Below are 22183 nucleotides of genomic sequence, written 5' to 3' on the forward strand. Positions count from 1 at the left end.
AGAAAGACAAAGATCAGCTGCACTGCACGAGTCACAAACAGCACAATAACTACACAACAGTGTGTATACAAATCAATGTTGACACCAAAAGATCATTTCTATTATTATAAATACTTTAAAAATATAAATACTGTAAATATAATTATATAATGTCTTATACATACTCAAATGATTCAGTATGAGTGAAAATGACTGACAACAGAGAAAACATATCAACTGACCTCTCTGTGACCCTGTGTGTGTGTATCAGTGTGTGTGTGTGTGTGTGTGTGTGTGTGTGTGTATATCAGTGTGTGTGTGTGTATATCAGGGGTGTGTGTGTACTCACTGTGCTGGGCTTCATACTGTGCTCCGTGATGCTGCAGCTGTTGGCTGCGCCGGTAGCAGCTCTCTCCGACCTTCAGCGCCTGTTTGAAGAGTTTCTCTGCCTCTACGATCGTCGTGGCCTCTTCCTCGGCCAGGAGAATATACGCCGTCGCACAACTACAACACACACAACAGATCCATCAGCAAACAAACGCTCCTGACCATCACACACACACATTTACACCGACAGCACAGGACAACAGCGAAGAACTAAACGTGCCGAGAGAACATTACAACAGCACGTACATATTTCACAAGCTACAGGAAATATCTGCTGGAGTAATACGGGCAGATTCATCTCTCAGTGAATGAGTGAGCTCACGTCTGTCAGCACAGAAACACACTCACTCCTCCAGATCCAGAGCTTCATGAGCGGCCGTGATCCGAGCCTGAGGATTCCGCTCTCTCCAGGCCTTCTGCATTACTGTCAGAACACACACACACACACACTCTTAGCCACAGGTCCTCAAACACCGGGACTGCGCTGAACGCTCTGGATGCTGATGGTAATGCTGTGCTCTTACTGGCGTCTGCAGGCCGCAGGTGATCAGAGTCACACGTGAAGAAGGTCTGATGATCTTGTGCCGACAGATTCATGTCGTAGTATGTGAGCGGCTCTCTTCCCGTCACCCACGTGTATCTGCAGCAAACACATTCACATCAGCATCTCAACGCAGCTCACAACTCTCATCAGAACAAGAAAGAAATCAGCCCTGATTCCAACACAGCATTTACTAGACAGGTGAAGATATTCAGGCTTGTTTTTGCATCAAATGAAGCACTGAAGAGGCTCTGAGACATTCACTCACCGGTTATATTCAGCTCCTCTGAACAGATTGAGAGGATTTCGCCAAACCTTACACTCTAAACACACACACACACACGAAACATTAGCAAATACACACGGACTATATCTGGGTTTACCCAGTGAGTGACTGATTAACAGCTAACCACAGTGTGTTAAAGGGGTCATGATATGAGAAATCAAATTAGTCTTGATCTTTTGGCATATAAGAGGTGTTTGTACCATTAAAACATCCTGCAAGTTGCATAAATTAAATGTCCTCCTCGTTATAAAAAAAGCATTTATTTAATCAAGCTTCAAAAACGGCTCGTTTGGATCCGAGGTACGAGGTGACATCACAGGGGCACAGACATTTGCATAAACACGCCTCCAGAGCAAGACATCGACAAATAGTCTTCTTCTCACAATAGGCCCCGCCCACTGGCGTTCAGTTGCTAACGGCGAGGGGGCGTTGATACCGTTTCCTATTCAGCGACGTTAGCCAATCATAAATGACGAGCATTAAAGGACACGCCCCTTTTAGAGAGAGGGTCAGAATGAGGGTTGAAAATGATAATTTTTCCACATATTTATTTGTATTTTTGTGTCCAAACCTTTATTAGCGTTATAAGTAAACCTCAAGGAACATATTAAAACAATAGAAAATCCATGTCTTGACCCCTGTGATGACAGCAAGGCTGTAGTTCTCCTGAGGAGCTGGTTCTCTGGGTCTGACCTGACACGCTCTGCCGGCTGGACTCGGCGTCTCCGCTGCTGCTGCTGGAGCTGTTGGGCGAGCTGTTATCAACTCCACCTAACAGAGGACGCAGGTGACTGACCGACACCTGCTCGATGAAGGACGTGCCATACTTCCGGAAGTACCACCACTCAAAGATCTGCAGCACAGAGATCATCATCATCATCATCATCATCACAGGCATCTGTCTGAATAATAACACTCAATACGTTCAGCTGCTTCTTTCAATAACTAACTCAATTTCTGTAATGATTCTAACTTGATAAATACATATTAATAAAACCCACAGAGCTGCTTTTATTGACAGAATCAATTTGGTTATTAAACTGCAAGGAAGAGATTAAACTAAATTAATACAGAGCCACAAAACAAGCTCTAGAGGCTCATTCAGATCCTTTATATTCCAGCGAAGTCACTTCATTCTGCAGCCCACATGAAAAAATACTATAGTAATTTATAGTAAACAATACTATAGTGTTTTTGAACCATACTATAGTAAAGTGTATTATACTGTATGTGTGTGTCCCTGCAGCACAGAAGCAGTCATAAGCAGCAGCTATATCTGCAGCAATAGCCAGCAATAATACATTGTATGAGTCAAAATTATATATTTCTCTTTTATGCCAAAAATCATTAGGATATTAAGATCATGTTCCATGAAGATATTTTGTACATTTCTTACCGTAAATATATCAAAACTTTTGATTAGTAATATGCATTGCTAAGAACTTCATTTGGACAACTTTAAAGGTGATTTTCTCAATATTTAGATTTTTTTGCACCCTCAGATTCCAGATTTACAAATAGTTGCATCTCAGACAAATATTGTCCTTTTATTATCTTAACAAACCATACATCAGAGGAAAGATTATTTATTCAGCTTTCAGATGATGCATAAATCTTAAAAACATTGACCCTTATGACTGGTCACATATATTATAGTATTTACAACACTTTGTTAACGAATGCTACTGTAGTTTATTTTAGTTTTTACTATAGTAAACTGTAGTGTATTGTAGTATAATATAGTTGTAGAAAACTTAGTACAGTATTGGGTAAAGCAATTTGTTTATATTACTATAGTTGTTATATTACCACAGCAACTACAGAATTACCACAACAATATAATTCAAGTGCTTTACTACAGTATTTACTATAACTGACTATAGTGTTTGTTCATGTGGGAGTAACTCAAACTCACCAGTATGAGTCCAGAAATGAGGGATGAGGTGCCGGTCAGCGCCACGTAGAACTTAGGGGTCAAAGTGTTGAGGAACATGCTCACTGCAGAAAACACACAAAACAGACGTTCAGAGACAGAACAAACACATCAGAACCAGAGACGAGTTCAGCAGAGAAACAGCAGCACGTGTTCATCTCAGCTGTTAACACCGGTCATCAGAACATCTCTCATCTAACGCTCACCAAAGCCTGCTGAGGTCATTCACGCCCGAGGAGCGTCACCGCATCACTTCCTGTTTCACTAACGCCAATAAACACGACTAGCCAGAAAACTACATGAATATCAGGGGAGGATATCAGCTGATCTGTCGACCACTTCCTGTCAGATGCATTCTGGGAAGACTTTTGTAAGAAGAATTTGTATGAGGAGCATCTGAACGTAGTTATTATTTTACATCTACATCACAACAGTCCGTTCACTGCTGCTGCTTGATACAGCAAAATCTGTATCGATGTAAGATCAAATGGACTGCTGATCGTCTCAAACCATCCTTCTGTCATCATCTACTCTCCCTCGTGATGCTTTAAACCTGTACCAACGTCTTTCTTCTGTTACACACAAAAGAAGATAGAAAACAGCTGTTTTTTGGTCCAAACAACGAACGCTGATGGACGTCTCTGACCCTCACGGTACAGACAAAAGCAGTCGAGTCACTCTTCCTTGATGCTCCGCAGAAGAAAGAGTCTCGTGGGTTTGGAAAGGCATGATGACGGGACGTTTATTTGTGTGTGAACGTTCTCTTGCAGTCAGTGAGAGCGACAGGTGATCACGTGACGGCGACGGGTCTGAGAGCCGCCCGCTGAACACACGGCGGCCGTCTGACCGCAGCTGCGCTCTTTCATTCAGCGGAGAGAGCCACTCCAGCACAGACGCGCCATTCATCAGCCCACCCACACTCACCACACTGGGGCTCGAACCAGCGTCTGACCGGTCCAGCAATCACCCGCCCGTCACATCAGAACCACATGGGCTCGGGACGTTTGATTTTTTAAAAGAAATTAATACTTTTATTCATCAAGGATGCATTAAACTGATCAAAAGTGGCAGTAAAGACATTTATAAAATTACAAAAGATTTCTATTTGAAATAAATGCTGTTCTTTTGAGCTTTCTATTCATCTGTGAATCCTGAGAAATAAAATGCATCACAGTTTCCACAGAAATATTGTGCAGCACAACTGTTTTCAACATTGATAATAATCAGAAATGTTTGTTGAGCAGCAAATCAGCATATTAGAATGATTTCTGAAGTTCATGTGACGCTGAAGACTGCAGTAATGATGCTGAAAATACAGCTGCGCATCACAGAAATACATTACAGTTTAACATGGAAAACAGCTATTTGAAACTGTAATAATATTGCACAATTTTTACTGTATTTTTGATCAAATAAATGCAGCCTCGGTGAGCAGAAGAGAGTTCTGTCATCCGCAAACAAAACAAAAAATAAAAATAATTCAACAATTATCAGCCTGCGTGTGCTCAGAAACACACCGTATGTATTCTGTCAAACCTGTCTGTGTGTTTTCATCATACTGTACCAATACCTGACCCTGCAGCACAGAAGCAGTCATAAGCAGCACAGATATATCTGCAGCAATAGCCAACAATACATTGTATGGGTCACAATTATACATTTCTCTTTTATGCCAAAAATCATTAGGATATTAAGATCATGTTCCATGAAGATATTTTGTAAACTTCCTACCGTAAATATATCAAAACTTAATTATTGATTAGTAATATGCATTGCTAAGAACTTCATTTGAACAACTTTAAAGGTGATTTTCTCAATATTTTGATATTTTTTTGCTCCCTCAGATTCCAGATTTTCAAATAGTTGTATCTCAGACAAATATTGTCCAACAAACCATACACCAATGGAAAGATTATTTATTCAGCTTTAGATGATGCATAAATCTCAATAAAAAAAACACTGACACTCGTGAATGGTTTTGTGGTCCAGGGTCACATATATCAAAAGTGCTCTTTGAAATAGACCCGTGCTTTCACTCGGGGATGTTTATGAGGCTAATAGGTTCATCACTAGTGCTAATTCTTTTTCTCAGTTCATCTTTTAGCAGAGCGGCGATTCAAACAGGTCTGACACTAATTTACTTCTCTGCTAATGAATCGATCCAATCAACAAACAATCGAATCATATTAAAACAGAAATCACGAAATGATGCACCGAGCACCTGCCTCACGAACGCAGACGCATCTCCACACGAGCGCGTGACATGCTGGTACAGTGTGATGAACAACACAGCGCTCACAGTCCGGAGAATAACTGCAGAAGCACAGCGCTCAGAGACGTTCAGAGAAGCAGGCCTCGAACTCAGCAAACGATGCTAACTGAGCAGCTCAGCGCGAGCGTTTATCAGACGAGACGAGGCGCGACAGCAGGTGTGTGTGTGTGTGTGTGTGTGAGGTGAATCAGATCCAGCAGCGCACACACAGCAGACGCACAGAGCACAATGCATGCAGGATAAAGAGAGCGGCGGTGGAGGATGGGCTACTTACATGAGGACTCGGTGCCAAACATGGCTGATCCAGGAGCTGTGATGGAGAAAGAGAGGGGAGCGGGAGGGGTGGGGTGAGCGGCTACACAGCAGGGGTCATCAACGCACAATGCAACCAACCGCGCCAGATGCTGCGCCGCCGCCGTCCTCCTGCTGCATTAAAGCTGCGGCCCTCACAGCCTCTCCAGCTCCAGCGCCGAGCCGAGCCGATCCGATCCGGAGCGCTGCAGACCAGGACGAGACAAAAGCTCAGCAAACACTCGGCCACGTCACGAGCCGAGAGACAGCGAGCCAACGAACAAACGAACGGCCAGCGGCTGACAGACTGATGCTGATGATGGAGAGAGAGGAGGAGGACCCGACCAATCACAGCGCTCACACACACACACACACACACACAGGAAGAGAGTAAACGAATCCACACTGAAGCTGCAGAGACAAACATGAGTGACACACCACACCATCATTAACACAACACAATTAATGAAGTCTAATTACTTCTCTCAGATCAGCCTTTCTGTGCTGCTAGAGATTTAAAGCAACAGAACCGTGCAGTAACACGTCCTCTAAACCTCAATCTGCGGTCGGGTTAACCCATCAATACACTAGTGTTCAACACGTTCACCTTTTTTTTTTAATACAACGTCAAATGTAACAAATGTTTTGTTAGATTCAGAAACAAACATTAAACAAAATTAATACGGAAATGCTGTCAAAGTATCGTTCTTTGTTCATTTGCGTCCGTGATACAGAAATTAAAACGTCACGTTCTTATGCTACTCTTGTTTTTTTCCATCGATTTAATAACAAGATATATATTTTAAATTATTATTTTACAAAGACGTGACGTTTTCTGTCTAACCTTGACTCGTCATAAAACAATCTAATGATGACGTATGCACCACATGACTCTAATTCGGCAGACAATCTAAAGTATTACATATATTGATAAGCAGTTTTGATATAGAAACAATAGTTATAAACCATGTCAAACTACTCAAAATGTTCTTTTCAATAATTTAATTCTTCTCCTGAGATTATTTATCGTCGTGATATCAGAACAGTTGCACCACCCTGACATTTTAGCCACCCCTAAACATAAAAACTCATTTTAAATTCAAAAGAGAAACGATATTAGAGGTGTATTGACGTGATTTCTGAAAGACCGAATCCATCAGGACAAAAGCAGCACGGTGTCATGAACTCATGATAATGTACTTCAGCACATTTCCCTGTTTGAAGAATAAATCATGTGTTTTGCATTTCCACCGAATCATTCTCATAATTCACTTCCACACCTGCAGGACTTTCTTTCTGCGCTGGAACACAAAACAAGGTGTTTTTAAGAAATAGCGCTATATTTTTGGTCCATACACTGAAAGTCAACTTGAAACATTCTTCAGAACCTCTTTTTTACTGAAGAAAGCAGGTCTGTAAGGGTTTGGATGAAGGATTATTTTAATACAACAGACAAAATGAAAACCATCATGTTCTGGCTTTAGTCTCACTTCTGCTCAAATATGACTCATTTATTTCACACATCATTTTCCATGTGTTCAGGGCCGACTTTATGAGCAGCAGCACAGTTTAAACTACAATAGCTGAATAATAGTCAATAATAACAACAACAATAATAATTATAATAATAAAACGAGGTCTTTACTGACACGTGTCGCCTTGTTATTCAGGAACTCGTTTGATCCATATATTCTCTAACTTATTAATAAACTGCTTATAAAAACACAGCGGGAGAAACACGCTTAATAACGCTCATAAGCACTTGATTAATCGCAGGTATTCGTGTTGATCACTTTACAAGCACAGTTAGCATTGCTAACACACAACAACAACAGCTCAAGTTCAAAAAGCGCGAAAGAGACAATATAATCATACGGATTATGAGCGGCTTTGCGTGATTTAATATCTGTATTCGCACGTCCGTCGTGTTCAGGGTTTACCTGCAGTCTGAGGAGGATCTCTCGATCAACGTGGCGCGACACAAAACAGCAGAAGAAGAAAGAAAGACAGCAGACATGACACACAATGAAGACACGCCCACTCGCACAAAACCCCGCCTTCCGCAGCACAGGCCCCGCCCACTGCTAATGATCGCTTTACTGGGGCCGTGTTTTTTTACAGTCTATGGTTTTATACCAGTGTGACCCTGCAGCACAGAAGCAGTCATAAGCAGCACAGCTATATTTGCAGCAATAGCCAACAATACATTGTATGGCTCAAAATTATACATGTTTCTTTTATGCCAAAAATCATTAGGATATTAAGATCATGTTCCATGAAGATATTTTGTAAATCCCCTACCGTAAATATATCAAAACTTAATTATTGATTAGTAATATGCATTGCTAAGAACTTCATTTGGACAACTTTAAAGGAGATTTTCTCAATATTTTGATGTTTTTGCACCCTCAGATTCCAGATTTACAAATAAATATTGTCCGATCATAACAAACCATACATCAATGGAAAGATTATTTATTCAGCTTTAGATGATGTGTATATCTCAGTATTTTAAAAAATGACCCGTATGACTGGTTTTGTGGTCCAGGGTCACAAATAAGGCAATAGGCTAGTCTGAGCCTCTTTTATTATTTTGTCAAATTTGTAATTTATGAAAAAAGCACAAAACTGCAGGAGGCATTTTATATAGTTTTATATCCCGTTTTATCTTAAAGTGGTGTTTCTTTTCTTACCAAAAGAGCATCAAATGGCTTTTAAACACTGTGTTTGAATCAGTAAACGTGTTTTCAAGATTACAAACTCAAAACCCGTGGAAACAGTCTGAGGTGACCTTTTTATTCGATTTTATTTTTTTATTGAGCATTATTCGAATCCAATGTGCTCGTCCCTTTGTAGTAAGTCTGGACAAATGTAATGTAATAAATAAGCTTTGGTATGACTAGTTACACACGGTTCTGGTTTAGTGTCAGTTCATTTTGATTAGGTTGATTATTATTTTAAAACTAAAATAAATGATACATTTTACACAAAGGCCAAGAATATAACTTTAATTATTAAAATCGCCAGTCGAGGATCAACACCAGCTCAGAGATGTCGCTGCGCCCTCTAGTCACAGTGGACCTGGACTTTAATGAAGTTTACCTCGAAACTCCTCTAAATAATCTACATTTATGCATGCAATGTTTGCATAAAGTAAATAAATAAAAATGATTACATTTCTGATCATTTCATAACATAAAGAAGCAGTCAGTCACCGTGAGAATAGGGTTTATCGTGAGAGAACAGATGATCTTTGTATCTTCCAGCCTGGGATTTGTGCATGGCGTCGTGACGTCAGCACGCCCTAACCTCTCGCGAGCGCAGGAAATTGGAGCAGCGACAAACTCTCGCTGGAAATTTTGTTTTAACTCTTTTTTTCCTGCATTAATTGTTGTTTTTCGACCTCAACCCGGCCGACGAAAGACTTTTCTTGCGGATAGTGTCGTTTAAAGGACGCTTTATGCTTTTAAAGTGGTCGATTTGTACTTTTATCCCGGTGTTTTTCCTCATGGATCAGATGGTGACGCGTCAGAATAATTCACTCTAATAAACGCGTTTCGTTAATTTATATTTTAATAGTACAACACGTCATCAAACGTCGGCTTTATGTGTTTCCTTTAAAGGCTAAATTTGATTTTTTCCTGCGCTTGCATGAGGATAATTTTGATTACTCTTACTTTAGCTGCTAATGCTAACTAGCGCAGGCCGCTATTGGAGTTTATTTATATATGAGTATTTTGGTATTTATATGATTTATATGTATATTTGAGTGTATGAATGGCAGTGAGCATCTGACGGACGTCTTTGATTGATCAGTGATGTCTTCTCCATCACTTAAGACTCAGATCTCTAGTAATGAGTGATGTTTCTCACTCATTATAAAGGCCTCGTTTGTTTTCTTAATTTTTTTCGCTTATTCCTCGTCATATAATTTTTTAAAAAGTGATTCTTTACTGATTTTACTCATGTCGTAAAGTTTAATGGCTTGACGAACAATTTGCGTCGTAGTTGATATTTTAAATGTGTTAACTTAGTTGTGATTGAACTGGACACAGTAGAGAAGAGGAGAAACAAACCCTGCTCAGAATCAAGGTAAATAAACCCCTGTAATGTTACTAATCTGCTGTTTGTTACTGATCTGATCTTCTGTCTGTTACTCATCTGGGCTCCGTTTCCCAAAAGCTTCGTAAGCCGAAGTTGATCGTAGATCCATTGGTGGCTGTGGGTCTGAGATGTACTTAAGTTTACGATGCTTTTGGGAAACGCATCCCTGATCTTCTGTCTGTTACTGGTCTGATCTTCTGTCTGTTACTGGTCTGATCTTCTGTCTGTTACTGGTCTGATCTTCAGTCTGTTACTGGTCTGATCTTCAGTCTGTTACTGGTCTGATCTTCTGTCTGTTACTGATCTGATCTTCTGTCTGTTACTGGTCTGATCTTCTGTCTGTTACTGGTCTGATCTTCAGTCTGTTACTGGTTCTGTCTGTTACTGATCTGATCTTCAGTCTGTTACTGGTTCTGTCTGTTACTGATCTGATCTTCAGTCTGTTACTGGTTCTGTCTGTTACTGGTCTGATCTTCGGTCTTTTACTGGTTCTGTCTGTTACTGGTCTGATCTTCGGTCTTTTACTGATCTGATCTTCAGTCTGTTACTGGTTCTGTCTGTTACTGGTCTGTTCTTCTGTCTGTTACTGATATGATATTGTCTTTTACTGGTTCTGTCTGTTACTGGTCTGATCTTCGGTCTTTTACTGGTTCTGTCTGTTACTGGTTCTGTCTGTTACTGGTTCTGTCTGTTACTGGTCTGATCTTCTGTCTGTTACTGGTCTGATCTTCTGTCTGTTACTGGTCTGATCTTCTGTCTGTTACTGGTCTGATCTTCTGTCTGTTACTGGTCTGATCTTCTGTCTGTTACTGGTCTGATCTTCTGTCTGTTACTGGTTCTGTCTGTTGCTGATCTGACCTTCAGTCTGTTGCTGATCTGACCTTCAGTCTGTTGCTGATCTGACCTTCAGTCTGTTGCTGATCTGACCTTCAGTCTGTTGCTGATCTGACCTTCAGTCTGTTGCTGATCTGACCTTCAGTCTGTTACAGATCTGACCTTCAGTCTGTTACTGTTTCTGTCTGTTACTGGTATGATCTTCTGTCTGTTACTGGTTCTGTCTGTTACTGATCTGATCTTCAGTCTGTTTCTGATCTGATCTTCTGTCTGTTACTGATCTGATCTTCTGTCTGTTACTGATCTGATGTTCAGTCTGTTACTGGTCTGTTCTTCTGTCTGTTACTGATATGATATTCTGTCTGTTACTGGTTCTGTCTGTTACTGGTCTGTTCTTCTGCCTGTTACTGGTCTGATCTTCTGTCTGTTACTGGTCTGATCTTCTGTCTGTTACTGGTCTAATCTTCTGTCTTTTACTGGTTCTGTCAGTTACTGGTCTGTTCTTCTGTCTGTTACTGATATGATATTCTGTCTGTTACTGGTTCTGTCTGTTACTGGTCTGTTCTTCTGCCTGTTACTGGTCTGTTCTTCTGTCTGTTACTGGATCTGATCTTCTGTCTGTTACTGGTCTGATCTTCAGTCTGTTACTGTTTCTGTCTGTTACTGGTTCTGTCTGTTACTGGTCTGATCTTCTGTCTGTTACTGGTCTAATCTTCAGTCTGTTACTGATCTGATCTTCAGTCTGTTACTGGTATGATCTTCTGTCTGTTACTGATCTGATCTTCAATCTGTTACTGGTATGATCTTCTGTCTGTTACTGATCTGATCTTCAGTCTGTTACTGATCTGATCTTCAGTCTGTTACTGATCTGATCTTCAGTCTGTTACTGATCTGATCTTCAGTCTGTTACTGATCTGATCTTCAGTCTGTTACTGATCTGATCTTCAGTCTGTTACTGATCTGATCTTCAGTCTGTTACTGATCTGATCTTCAGTCTGTTACTGATCTGATCTTCAGTCTGTTACTGGTCTGTTCTTCTGTCTGTTACTGGTTCTGTCTGTTACTGGTTCTGTCTGTTACTGATCTGATCTTCTGTCTGTTACTGATCTGATCTTCTGTCTGTTACTGATCTGATCTTCTGTCTGTTACTGGTTCTGTCTGTTACTGGTTCTGTCTGTTACTGGTTCTGTCTGTTACTGGTCTGATCTTCTGTCTGTTACTGGTCTGTTCTTCTGCCTGTCACTGGTCTGTTCTTCTGCCTGTTACTGGTCTGATCTTCTGTCTGTTACTGGTCTGATCTTCTGTCTGTTACTGGTCTGATCTTCTGTCTGTTACTGGTCTGATCTTCTGTCTTTTACTGGTTCTGTCAGTTACTGATCTGACCTTCAATCTGTTACTGGTATGATCTTCTGTCTGTTACTGATCTGATCTTCAGTCTGTTACTGATCTGATCTTCAGTCTGTTACTGATCTGATCTTCAGTCTGTTACTGATCTGATCTTCAGTCTGTTACTGATCTGATCTTCAGTCTGTTACTGATCTGATCTTCAGTCTGTTACTGATCTGATCTTCAGTCTGTTACTGATCTGATCTTCAGTCTGTTACTGATCTGATCTTCAGTCTGTTACTGATCTGATCTTCAGTCTGTTACTGATCTGATCTTCAGTCTGTTACTGATCTGACCTTCAATCTGTTACTGATCTGATCTTCAGTCTGTTACTGATCTGATCTTCTGTCTGTTACTGGTTCTGTCTGTTACTGATCTGACCTTCAGTCTGTTACTGATCTGACCTTCAGTCTGTTACTGATCTGACCTTCAGTCTGTTACTGATCTGACCTTCAGTCTGTTACTGTTTCTGTCTGTTACTGGTCTGATCTTCTGTCTGTTACTGGTCTGATCTTCTGTCTGTTACTGGTCTGATCTTCTGTCTGTTACTGGTCTGATCTTCAGTCTGTTTCTGATTTGATCTTCAGTCTGTTTCTGATCTTCTGTCTGTTACTGGTTCTGTCTTCTATTGATCTGATCTTAAATCTGTTACTGGTCTTATTTTCATCATGTTTCCGGTCTGATCCTCAGTCTTTTGCTGGTCTGATCTTTAGTCTGTTTGTTAAATGTCATTATTCCACTACTTTCTTGGATGCTTGACCAGATTAATTACATCGCTTTACCAAATTATTTCAGTTATTTCAGAGTTATTTAATTCATCCTAAAAGCCACTATAGCAAACAAACCATAGTAAAAACTTAGTGGGCAATTCAATTAAAAAAAATAAGAAAAAAAAGACTTTTTTTAGTACACAGACAACACTTGCTCTCTCTCTCTGTCTCTCTTTGTCCAGTAACTACTCAATAATGACACAACGTCTGTTACTAATTCTGAGGTGACTCTGTTTAGTTAGTAACATAGTCTTCAGAGAGTCTTTGTAACTAGTAAAGACTAGACATCTAGTCCAGAGCTTCTGGTCTGTGTCAGTGTGGTAACGCTGTGCTGTCTGTGTGTAGATGATGTGCGAGGTGATGCCCACCATCAGCGAGGCGGAGGTCGGCAGTAATGGAGGCCCTCTGGGCCCTGGCTCTCCTGTGCAGACAGACTCTGAGGGCCACTTTGAGTCTCTGATGGTGTCTATGCTGGAGGAGAGAGACCGACTGCTGGACACGCTCCGAGAGACGCAGGAGAACCTGTGTGTGACGCAGAGCAAACTGCACGAGATCAGCCACGAGAGAGACTCGCTGCAGAGACAGCTGAACAGCGCCCTGCCGCAGGTGACTGCTGCTCACAACCGCTGGCACACCTGTGTCTGTCAGCAAGAAACCCAGCCGCCGCTCAACCCTAACACAGCAATTCAATTCAGTGGAATTAGGGCTGCACGATTAATCGAATGTGATCGTCATGCGTATCTTTCAGTGAAGCACGGTTCTGTGATCAGTAGTAAATCTCCATCCGAAGGCCAGAGAAACTCCAAATACACCCCGCAGAAGAAAGATAATGCACGCTGTTCCAGGGTTGTGGCTAGAAGGGATACCGGAAACTAACAGTGAAGCCGTTTATTGTGCGATTATGAAAGCAGTTTGCGTAGCTTGTCACTGAACTACGGCTCTGTTTAGTAAATGCTGCTCCATCTGAAGCCGCTTCTGTATACCATCGAGCCTTTACCCGGTGAGTTTGAGTCGTTTATAACGTGCATTTGGAAAAGCAACATGAGAAGCACTTATGAACCTCTTGTCCCACAAAATACCACATTTAATAACATGCTTTTATTCCAAACTCTCTTAGCATTGCATTATAAATATACTTCATTATAATGAAAATTATAATAAGAAGAACTCAGATAAACCATATATTGTCGTAGTCCTGTGTTTATCTTCTCTTTCCTGGAATGATGTGCATTATCTTTCTTCTGCGGGGCGTATTTGGAGTTTCTCTGGCCTTCAGATGGAGATTTACTACTGATCACAGAACCGTGCTTCACTGAAAGATACGCATGACAATCGCAGCTTTTGCCTAATTGCGATTGTGATTTAATTTCGATTTATCCTGCAGCCCTAAGTGGAATATAGACAGGGGTGCACATGCGTGACCAAAATAAAAAATGCGCTGTGTGAATAAGTTCATAAGTTCGTGACATGGTTGACTGCTGTAAATGTGCAATTAGCATTTTAGATCGACAAACTGAAATACAGTATTAGATTTCTATTTGAACTGAAAGCATAAATCTAGGCTATCCGCTGCCGTTTATAAAAGCAGTGCAAAACTGTGACATTTCATTCACCGCTCTTCAGTCAGCAGCGCTAAACCCGGCAGTGCATATGCACTTATTTGCTGGCAACCCGCCAAAATAAAAGCTTGCTGATTTTAAGTTTGAAAATGATGAAAATTCATATTTATATTTATTTTATTTTTAAGTTTAATATAAAATAATTGTATTTTTATTTAATACTCTCTTTTTATTTTAAAATTAAATAGTATTATCACATTTTATTATTTTGTTTATTTTATTTAAAAGAACGAAATGAATAAAGTGTAATAATATTTTCTTCACTATTATTATTGTTTTTAATAGTTATATTTAATGGGTCACACTATGTGCAGTGTGAGGACCAAACCAGATCTCCAGGTGCTCTTATGAGAACCCCTGAATATAGACCTAAAGCAGTTTAAACAGCCTTTTGTTCCTTTAATAACCTAATTTTCCCAAAGTATAGGTGACACTCCTGTGAGACTGTGCATGAGCGTCGTCTTACTGATTCCATTGAGTGCTGTTTGTGTTGATGGATCACTGTGTGTCACTTTAAGCAGAATCCTCTTTAAAATCATGTTTTCTTGTGTTTCATGGCACTGAAGGAGTTTGCTGCTCTTACGAAGGAAGTGAATATGTGTCGCGAGCAGCTGCTGGAGCGAGAGGAGGAGATCGCCGAGCTGAAAGCAGAAAGAAACAACACGCGCGTGAGTTCTCTCAGACATTTACTTGCATGTACAAATTTGTTTTTTTTAATTTTATATATTTTTATATGATCGATACAATCAAACTTGATTTTTTTCACTTTAAACGAAGAAGAAAGTAGTGCAGATCAGCTTACTGCTTATAGTTTTTATGGATCATCACATCCTCAGTTTTTTATTCAGTGCATTAGCATAGCACCATAATCTTTGTTTCTTAAGTAACTATTCTTTGCCACAAAAGTCTGTTAGCAGTTGTCATATGAATAGACAGTGATTAATGGCACTGATTTTTGTCTCATCATCACAGTAATGGACCTTTTTCACATTTCTGATTTCCTCAATAGAGGAAGTTGTCATAGTTGGGTAAACTTCTATAGCAGTGAATGGGAGACTGCCACAAATATATTTTTTGCATTCCCATTTGCTCCGATAACCAAAGAAAAACTCCCATGTGTTTTCACGACTTCCAAAAAGAGGGGGAAAAAAAGAGCAAGACTGATAACTGCAGTCAGACGAGAGAACGATGTCAAATTTACTGCCCTTCCCACAGACGCTGTATTAGAAACACCCTCACAGCAGCGGCAATGAGTTTTGTTGTTTTTTTTTGATGCAAAGGTTATACAGTCATGGCCAAAAATATCGGCACCCTTGCAATTCTGTCAGAAAATACAACCCTTCTCTCAGAAAATTGTTGCAGTTGCAAATGTTCTGGTACTCACATGTTTATTATTTTTTTTGTTTGCATTGAAACAACACAAAAAAACAGAGAAGAAAAGTCAAATCTGATACAATTCCACACAGAACCCAAAAAATGCACTGGACAAAATTATTTAACTTAATATTTGGTAGCACCCCCTTTGGAAAAAATAACTGAAATCAATGGCTTCCTGTAACCATGAATGAGTTTCTTACGCCTCTCTACTGGGATTCCTGACCACTCTTCTTTTGCAAACTGCTGCAGGTCACTCAGATTTGAAGGATGCTGTTCTGAGATCTCTCCACAGGGGTTCTCTGGGACTCAGAACTCTCCAGCGCTTTGTTTGTAACCATTTCTGAGTGCTTTTTGAAGTGTGTTTGGGGTCATTGTCCTGCTGGAAGACCCATGACCTCTGCTGGAGACGCAGCTTTCTAATTCTTTGGTAATCATCAGATTTCATGACACCGTTCACACAGTGAAGGCATCCAGTGCCAGAAGGACTGTGTTCTTTTCTTTGTGAATGTCTCACTTCTTTTTCTGTAAACAGTGCCGTGATGTCCTTTACCAAGAAGCTCTACTTCGGTCTCATCTGTCCACAGTACGTTCTCCCAGAAGGATTGTGGTTTTGTCACAAGTTTTGGCAAACTCCAGTCTTGCTGTTTTATGGCTTTGTGTCAGCAGCGGTGTCCTCCTGGGTCTCCCTCTTCATTCAGATGGAGACGGATAGTGCGAGCTGACACTGTCGTACTCTGTGTCTGTAGATCAGCTTGAATTTGTTTGGAAGTTAATCAGGTTCTTTATCCACCATTCGAACAATCCTTGGTTGTAATTTTTCATTAATTTTGCTCTTCCGTCCACGTCCAGGGAGGTTATCTACAGTGCCATGGGCTGTAAAGCTCTTGATGATATTGCACACAGTGGACACAGGAACATTAAGATCTCTGGAGATGGACTTGTAGTCTTGAGATTGTCCATGTTTTTCCACAATTTTTTCTCTCAAATCCACAGACAACTCTTTACACTTCTTTCTTGTCTCCATGCTCAGTGTGACACACAACACACAGGCTGAGTCAACTTTTCTCCATTTTTAGCTGGTTGCGAGTGTGATTACTATATTGCCCGCACCTGTTACCTGCCACAGGTGTGTCTAAATACGAAATACAGGAGCATCACATGCTTGAAAAGCAATTATTTCTTACAATTTTGACAAGGTGCCAATAATTTTGTCCAGTGCATTTTTGAGTTCTGTGTGAAATTTGATCAAGTTTGACTTTTCTTCTCTGTTTTTTGTGTTGTTGCAGTGCAAACAAAAACAATAAGCACGTGAATACCAAAACATTTGCAATTGGAACAATTTTCTGAGAGAAGTGTTGCATTTTCTGACAGAATTGCAAGGGTGCCGATATTTTTGGCCATGACTGTATGTGGCCCTGATCCACAAAACCAGTCATAAGGGTCAATTTTAAAAAAAATTGAGACTTCTACATCATATGAAAGCTGAATAAATAAGTATGGCTTGTTAGGATACAACTATTTGAAAATCTGGAATCTGAGGGTGCAAAAAAAAGAAATGTAGAAGTTGTCCAAATGAAGTTCTTAGCAATGCATATTACTAATCAATAATGAAGTTTTGATATATTTACGGTAGGAAATTTACAAAATATCTTCACGGAACATGATCTTTACTTAATATCCTAATGATTTTTGACATAAAAGAAAGACGTATAATTTTGAGCCATACAGTGTATTGTTGGCTATTGCTGCAAATAAAGCTGTGCTGCTTATGACTGCTTCTGTGCTGCAGGGTCACGTATAATACAAAGTATAGTGTTATAAATGCGCATACATTTTTAAAAAAGGAAAATATATTAAAAAACCTCTGGATTTCTGATGCTGTTGAAACGCATCATCACAGTCTTGTGAAAAGGGTCCATGGTTCTTTGTCAAGGCTGATGTGGTGATAAGGGTCGGCCAGTGTTTCTCCCTGTGGTTTGATGTCAGTCTGAGCGTGATCTGTGTTGTGTCGGCTGCTGATCTCAGTTGTTGCTGGAGCATCTGGAGTGTCTGGTGTCTCGTCACGAGCGTTCGCTGAGGATGACCGTAGTCAAGCGTCAGGCGCAGTCTCCCGCCGGCGTCTCCAGTGAGGTGGAGGTGCTCAAGGCGCTCAAATCTCTCTTCGAGCACCACAAAGCCCTGGATGAGAAGGTACTGGCTTCAGGAAGCTGACGTGTGTGCCGCTGGCGTGTTTGGGATGTGCTTTATGTGTGGCGTGTTTGTTTCGATCAGGTGAGAGAGCGTCTGCGTGTGGCTCTGGAGAGATGCAGCATGCTGGAGGAGCAGCTCACAGCCGCTCATAAAGAGGTGAGACCGGACCAATCACAGCCTCAGAGAACAGTCCGTGTTACAACAATTAGAGCTGCAACAAACCATTGTTTTGATAATCAATAGATCTAACGATTAATCAACTAATCGTCGATTATTTCACAGGCTTTGTTGTGTTATTTTAGATGGATTTTAGAACTAAAGACATTTTATTTTTGTATAAATTGTTTTATTCAAAACATTAGCTCTCTTAAAACAATCAAATCAAAACTGTCCTGAGCTAGATTAAGCTTTAATGTATGCAAACCAAACTGTCACTTTAATGTAATGAGTTTTTATTTATTATTTAGCACTCACTAATAAAAAGATTTTATCATTATCTAGCTGCTCACATGGATAGCTGCTTTATAACAGAAAATCAAGTTGTAATTCTGAAAGCGTAACATGCACTGCTTTTTTAATGTCTAATACCGTAAAGCTGCTTGCTTTAAATCAATCTCTTGTATAAAATGCGCTATATAAATAAACGTGAGTGCCGATTGCAGAGCTCATGCAAACATATCCACATCGCTATGAACAGATGCTTTCTTAACTGCTGTTTTCTCACCGCTGTCATTTTTGTTTATTTCGTTATTGAGAGGAAAGCACGCAGCACATACAGCGTCTGGTTCGGCTGTGTTTACACTCCGTGTGCGTCTTCTCTTGAACTGCATCCAGGAGGCTGAATTACGGTCTTGCGCTACAGCGCCACACTGATCAAACCGCGTTAATGCAGCTCCTTACTTTAGGTCAAATGAGATTAAACGACGACTATTAACAATTTTTTGTCGATTAATCATTTCAGCCTTAATAACAATGTCACGGTGGTAAACGCTTGTCTCTGGGCTGTTATAGCTGGTGTTTCTCAAGGAGCAGAGCAACCAGAAGAAGGTGATGATTGATGGATCAGCAGAAGTGAATCACAGCTCTGATGCAGCACCGAACACTAATGGCAAGGTAAACACCATGCTCCAGAAAGTCATCGAAAGAGTAATCAATATGATGATGAACTGATTAACTGTTGGCTTCTATTCACATATAGACATAATCCTACATGGAGCTGTTTAGCTTTCTTGACGTGCCACTGTACCGTCTGGCTCTTTTCAACACAGTGTAAACAGATGGAACTTTCTTTTCTTTCGGCCTGAGAACAGAAGCAGAATTGTTTCACTCAATTTGAGTGATATTTTCAACAAAATAATACCAGGGTTCCCACGGGCCCTTAAAAAGTCTTATATTTAGTTGTATCAAATTGAAGGCCATAAAAACACCAGAATTGTGATATGGCTTAATGTGATAAACTTCAAAAGGCTCTGATTTAATTGAACCGGGGAAACGGTTATATTTCTGCCGTTCTGAAAGCGCCACCTGCTGGCAGAGAATGAATGTGCATTTTCAATAAGCCTGTAGTTTTTGTTCAGACCAATGTGAAAATCCACCCATGTGTGAGCTGTAAATAAGAACTGGTGGATCGATAAGAAGATAATGCATTATAAAAATCTAAACAGTAAAATGTATTTATGTTATTTAATTAATTACTCAATTACTTTTGACTTAAAAATGGTTTAAAGGCTGAAATGTGAAGTGTATAATTTTATAAAACTTTGTTTTTGTGAAAACTTGTATCTGAACTGTAAATCATGCTCTTTACAGTCATTTTACAGTTTAATATGTTACTATAGACATTGCCCTAATCTGCTCATATGGTATTCATTTTATTTGTGCAGGTCTTAAGTCTTAAATTTGAGGCGCTTTAAAATCCTGCAGAAACCCTGGATTCAAGAAAGGGTTTCTGTTGAGCATACTGACAATTTCCTGAAGTCTTCATATTCCAGTGTAAAGCATGGTGTGTGTTTACAGCAGCGCTTGTCAGACGCCTCTATGGGCGCAGAGGAGGATTGTGGAAGGACGGGGAGCTGCAGGAGGCGATGGACAGACAGAGTAAGGAGCTCCTGCACCTGAGAGAGCGTGTGGCGTCTCTCTGCGGCCGCGTCGCTGAGCTGGAGGAGGATCTGGACACGGCCCGCAAAGACCTCATCAAGTCCGAGGACATCAACAGCCGCCTGCAGAGAGACTTGCGAGAGGTACGACAGAGCAGAGCCTTCGTCTGCAGAGGAACGCGTCGAACGAGCCAGTTTGTGACCGTGTTTCTGTTGTTTCTCTCAGTCTCTGGCTCAGAAGGAGGACATGGAGGAGAGGATCACCACGCTGGAGAAGCGCTACCTAGCGGCTCAGAGAGAAGCCACGTCTGTCCACGACATCAACGACAAACTGGAGAACGAGATCGCCAACAAGGACTCGCTGGTCTGCCAGGTGCGTCTTTATCAGTGTTACTCTTACAAAGATAGAGCATCTGTGACCCGTGCTGGCTGAATGAGTGTGAGTGCGCACGCTCTAATCTTGAGCTACAGGCAAAATAAGTGAAAAATGTCAGTTTTGGTCGAATTTGAGGTTTTCACAAAAATGTGTCCGTTAAGCCCTCGTCTAGTGATCCCAGTACTCCAAAAGTAATTAAACATCTAAAATCATCTTTATTTGGAGTAGGCTACCTTTTTCTCTGCTGCTGCTTCTCACCACAAGTCTGTTGTTGCAAAGTGCAGCATTCCGGCTTTGTGAATATTGATATCAGATTCTTGATGACATGAGTCCAAACCAGTAAAATATGATTTTCAAACCCATGCTGATGAAAACAAAACAATCCACTCACTGACATTTGCAAAGCGCATGCATAAGACGTTCCTCTGTAAAGTACGTTATTGTGAAATGTGTCTTGGTGAGATTCACACAAACGTAATCTGTTATGTCTTACATGAACGTTTAGTTAATGTTTGGGGAAAAATCTGATGTGTAACCTTATATTAGATCCATGCATTACAGTAGGTCTTAATATAGATCTGTCTTAATGTTAATCAAACATTAACATATCACTCGCTGCTCTTGATTAAACTACTGTTTATTGGCATATTTGTTCTGTTTTTAATTACAGATCAAATAAAAAATAGCTATACTGTGATTAGTAATATAGTAATTATTATTTAGAAAAGAATTGGAGGAAAATATGCAATGTTGCTTTAGAATCTTCAGAAATCTTTAACTCGATTTTTCTCTAAATCAGTTCTGCTGACTCGTATCGCCTTCAAACTTAATGGACAAAGTAAAAATAAAAATAACACATTTTTGAAAATTTGCTCATTCCGACTCATTTTGCCAGCACGGGTCACATTTACTCCAAGCAGTGATGTTGGGGTCTCAGTGATTATCCGTGTGTTTGTGATTAACCAGTCGTGATGGATCATGAGTTCAGGCTGACGTGTGTCTGTCTGTCTGTGTGTGTGTGTGTGCGTGCGCGTCTGTCTGTGTGTGTGTGTGTGTGTGTGCCTGCGCCTGTGCGTGTGCAGATAGAGGAGAAGGGTCGTCAGCTGCAGGAGCGTCTGGAGCTGGCGGAGCAGAAGCTGCAGCAGACGCTGCGTAAGGCCGAGACGCTGCCGGAGGTGGAGGCAGAGCTGGCTCAGAGGGTCGTGGCCCTCACCAAGGTACGACACTCTCTCTCACACACACACACACACACACACACACACACACACACACACAGACACGCACACACACTCTCACACACACACACACACACACACACACACACACACACACACATGCTGTCATCATGCTGTCAGCGGCCCAGAATCCGGCTGTGATTCCTCTGTTGGCCCTCCTGGAACAAAGTCACACAGCCACACCATTTACAGAAGACGGAAACTGCTGTTTGTAAACTTCTATAAGAATACTGCAGTGATATTTGACCACTGATTAGTGATAACAGTGTTACAGTGACAGTAGTTTATTCAGTGTGCACATCATCAAACTGTTTTTGATCTGTATTTCATGTAAATTAGGACACACGTTCTGTCCCTTCTGCTCCTGATTATTTGTGATCACAGGACTCCACAAAACAACTTTGGAGTTTTCTTTTTGTAACTCACATAGAAATGTCTAATTTGTTTTGTGGTGTGAATATAATTTCGTAACACCTGCATGTGATCTGAGTGTTTAACTCACACATG

The 22183-nt window shown here is 40.6% G+C and overlaps 2 protein-coding genes across 5 annotated transcripts in view; one reads left to right on the forward strand and one right to left on the reverse strand.

Annotated features, from left to right (window-relative positions):
- The window catches only part of LOC131524178 (suppressor of tumorigenicity 7 protein homolog), a 26578-nt gene extending 18807 nt beyond the window's left edge, over positions 1-7771 (reverse strand). For 2 of the 4 annotated variants that reach the window (XM_058751004.1, XM_058751002.1), the window contains exons 1-8: positions 7630-7745; positions 5673-6100; positions 3109-3191; positions 1887-2046; positions 1176-1230; positions 891-1006; positions 715-790; positions 329-483 (exon numbers count right to left, since the gene is read on the reverse strand). In XM_058751004.1, the coding sequence (XP_058606987.1) occupies positions 329-483; positions 715-790; positions 891-1006; positions 1176-1230; positions 1887-2046; positions 3109-3191; positions 5673-5694 (667 nt within the window). In that variant the 5' untranslated portion in view covers positions 5695-6100; positions 7630-7745. Of the gene's footprint in view, positions 1-328; positions 484-714; positions 791-890; positions 1007-1175; positions 1231-1886; positions 2047-3108; positions 3192-5672; positions 6101-7629 lie in introns of all 4 variants that reach the window. The other 2 variants (XM_058751003.1, XM_058751005.1) reach the window with 2 other exon arrangements.
- Positions 7772-8969: 1198 nt separating this feature from the next.
- Positions 8970-22183, forward strand: part of ppfia1 (PTPRF interacting protein alpha 1) — a 41401-nt gene continuing 28187 nt past the window's right edge. The window contains 10 exon segments of the mRNA XM_058750871.1: positions 8970-9781; positions 13129-13389; positions 14969-15070; positions 17805-17969; positions 18051-18125; positions 18981-19082; positions 19986-20034; positions 20037-20209; positions 20292-20438; positions 21524-21658. Of these exon segments, the coding sequence (XP_058606854.1) occupies positions 13129-13389; positions 14969-15070; positions 17805-17969; positions 18051-18125; positions 18981-19082; positions 19986-20034; positions 20037-20209; positions 20292-20438; positions 21524-21658 (1209 nt within the window). The 5' untranslated portion in view covers positions 8970-9781.

This window comes from Onychostoma macrolepis, chromosome 18 (genome assembly GCF_012432095.1).
Source record: "Onychostoma macrolepis isolate SWU-2019 chromosome 18, ASM1243209v1, whole genome shotgun sequence".
Classification (NCBI taxonomy): domain Eukaryota; kingdom Metazoa; phylum Chordata; class Actinopteri; order Cypriniformes; family Cyprinidae; genus Onychostoma; species Onychostoma macrolepis.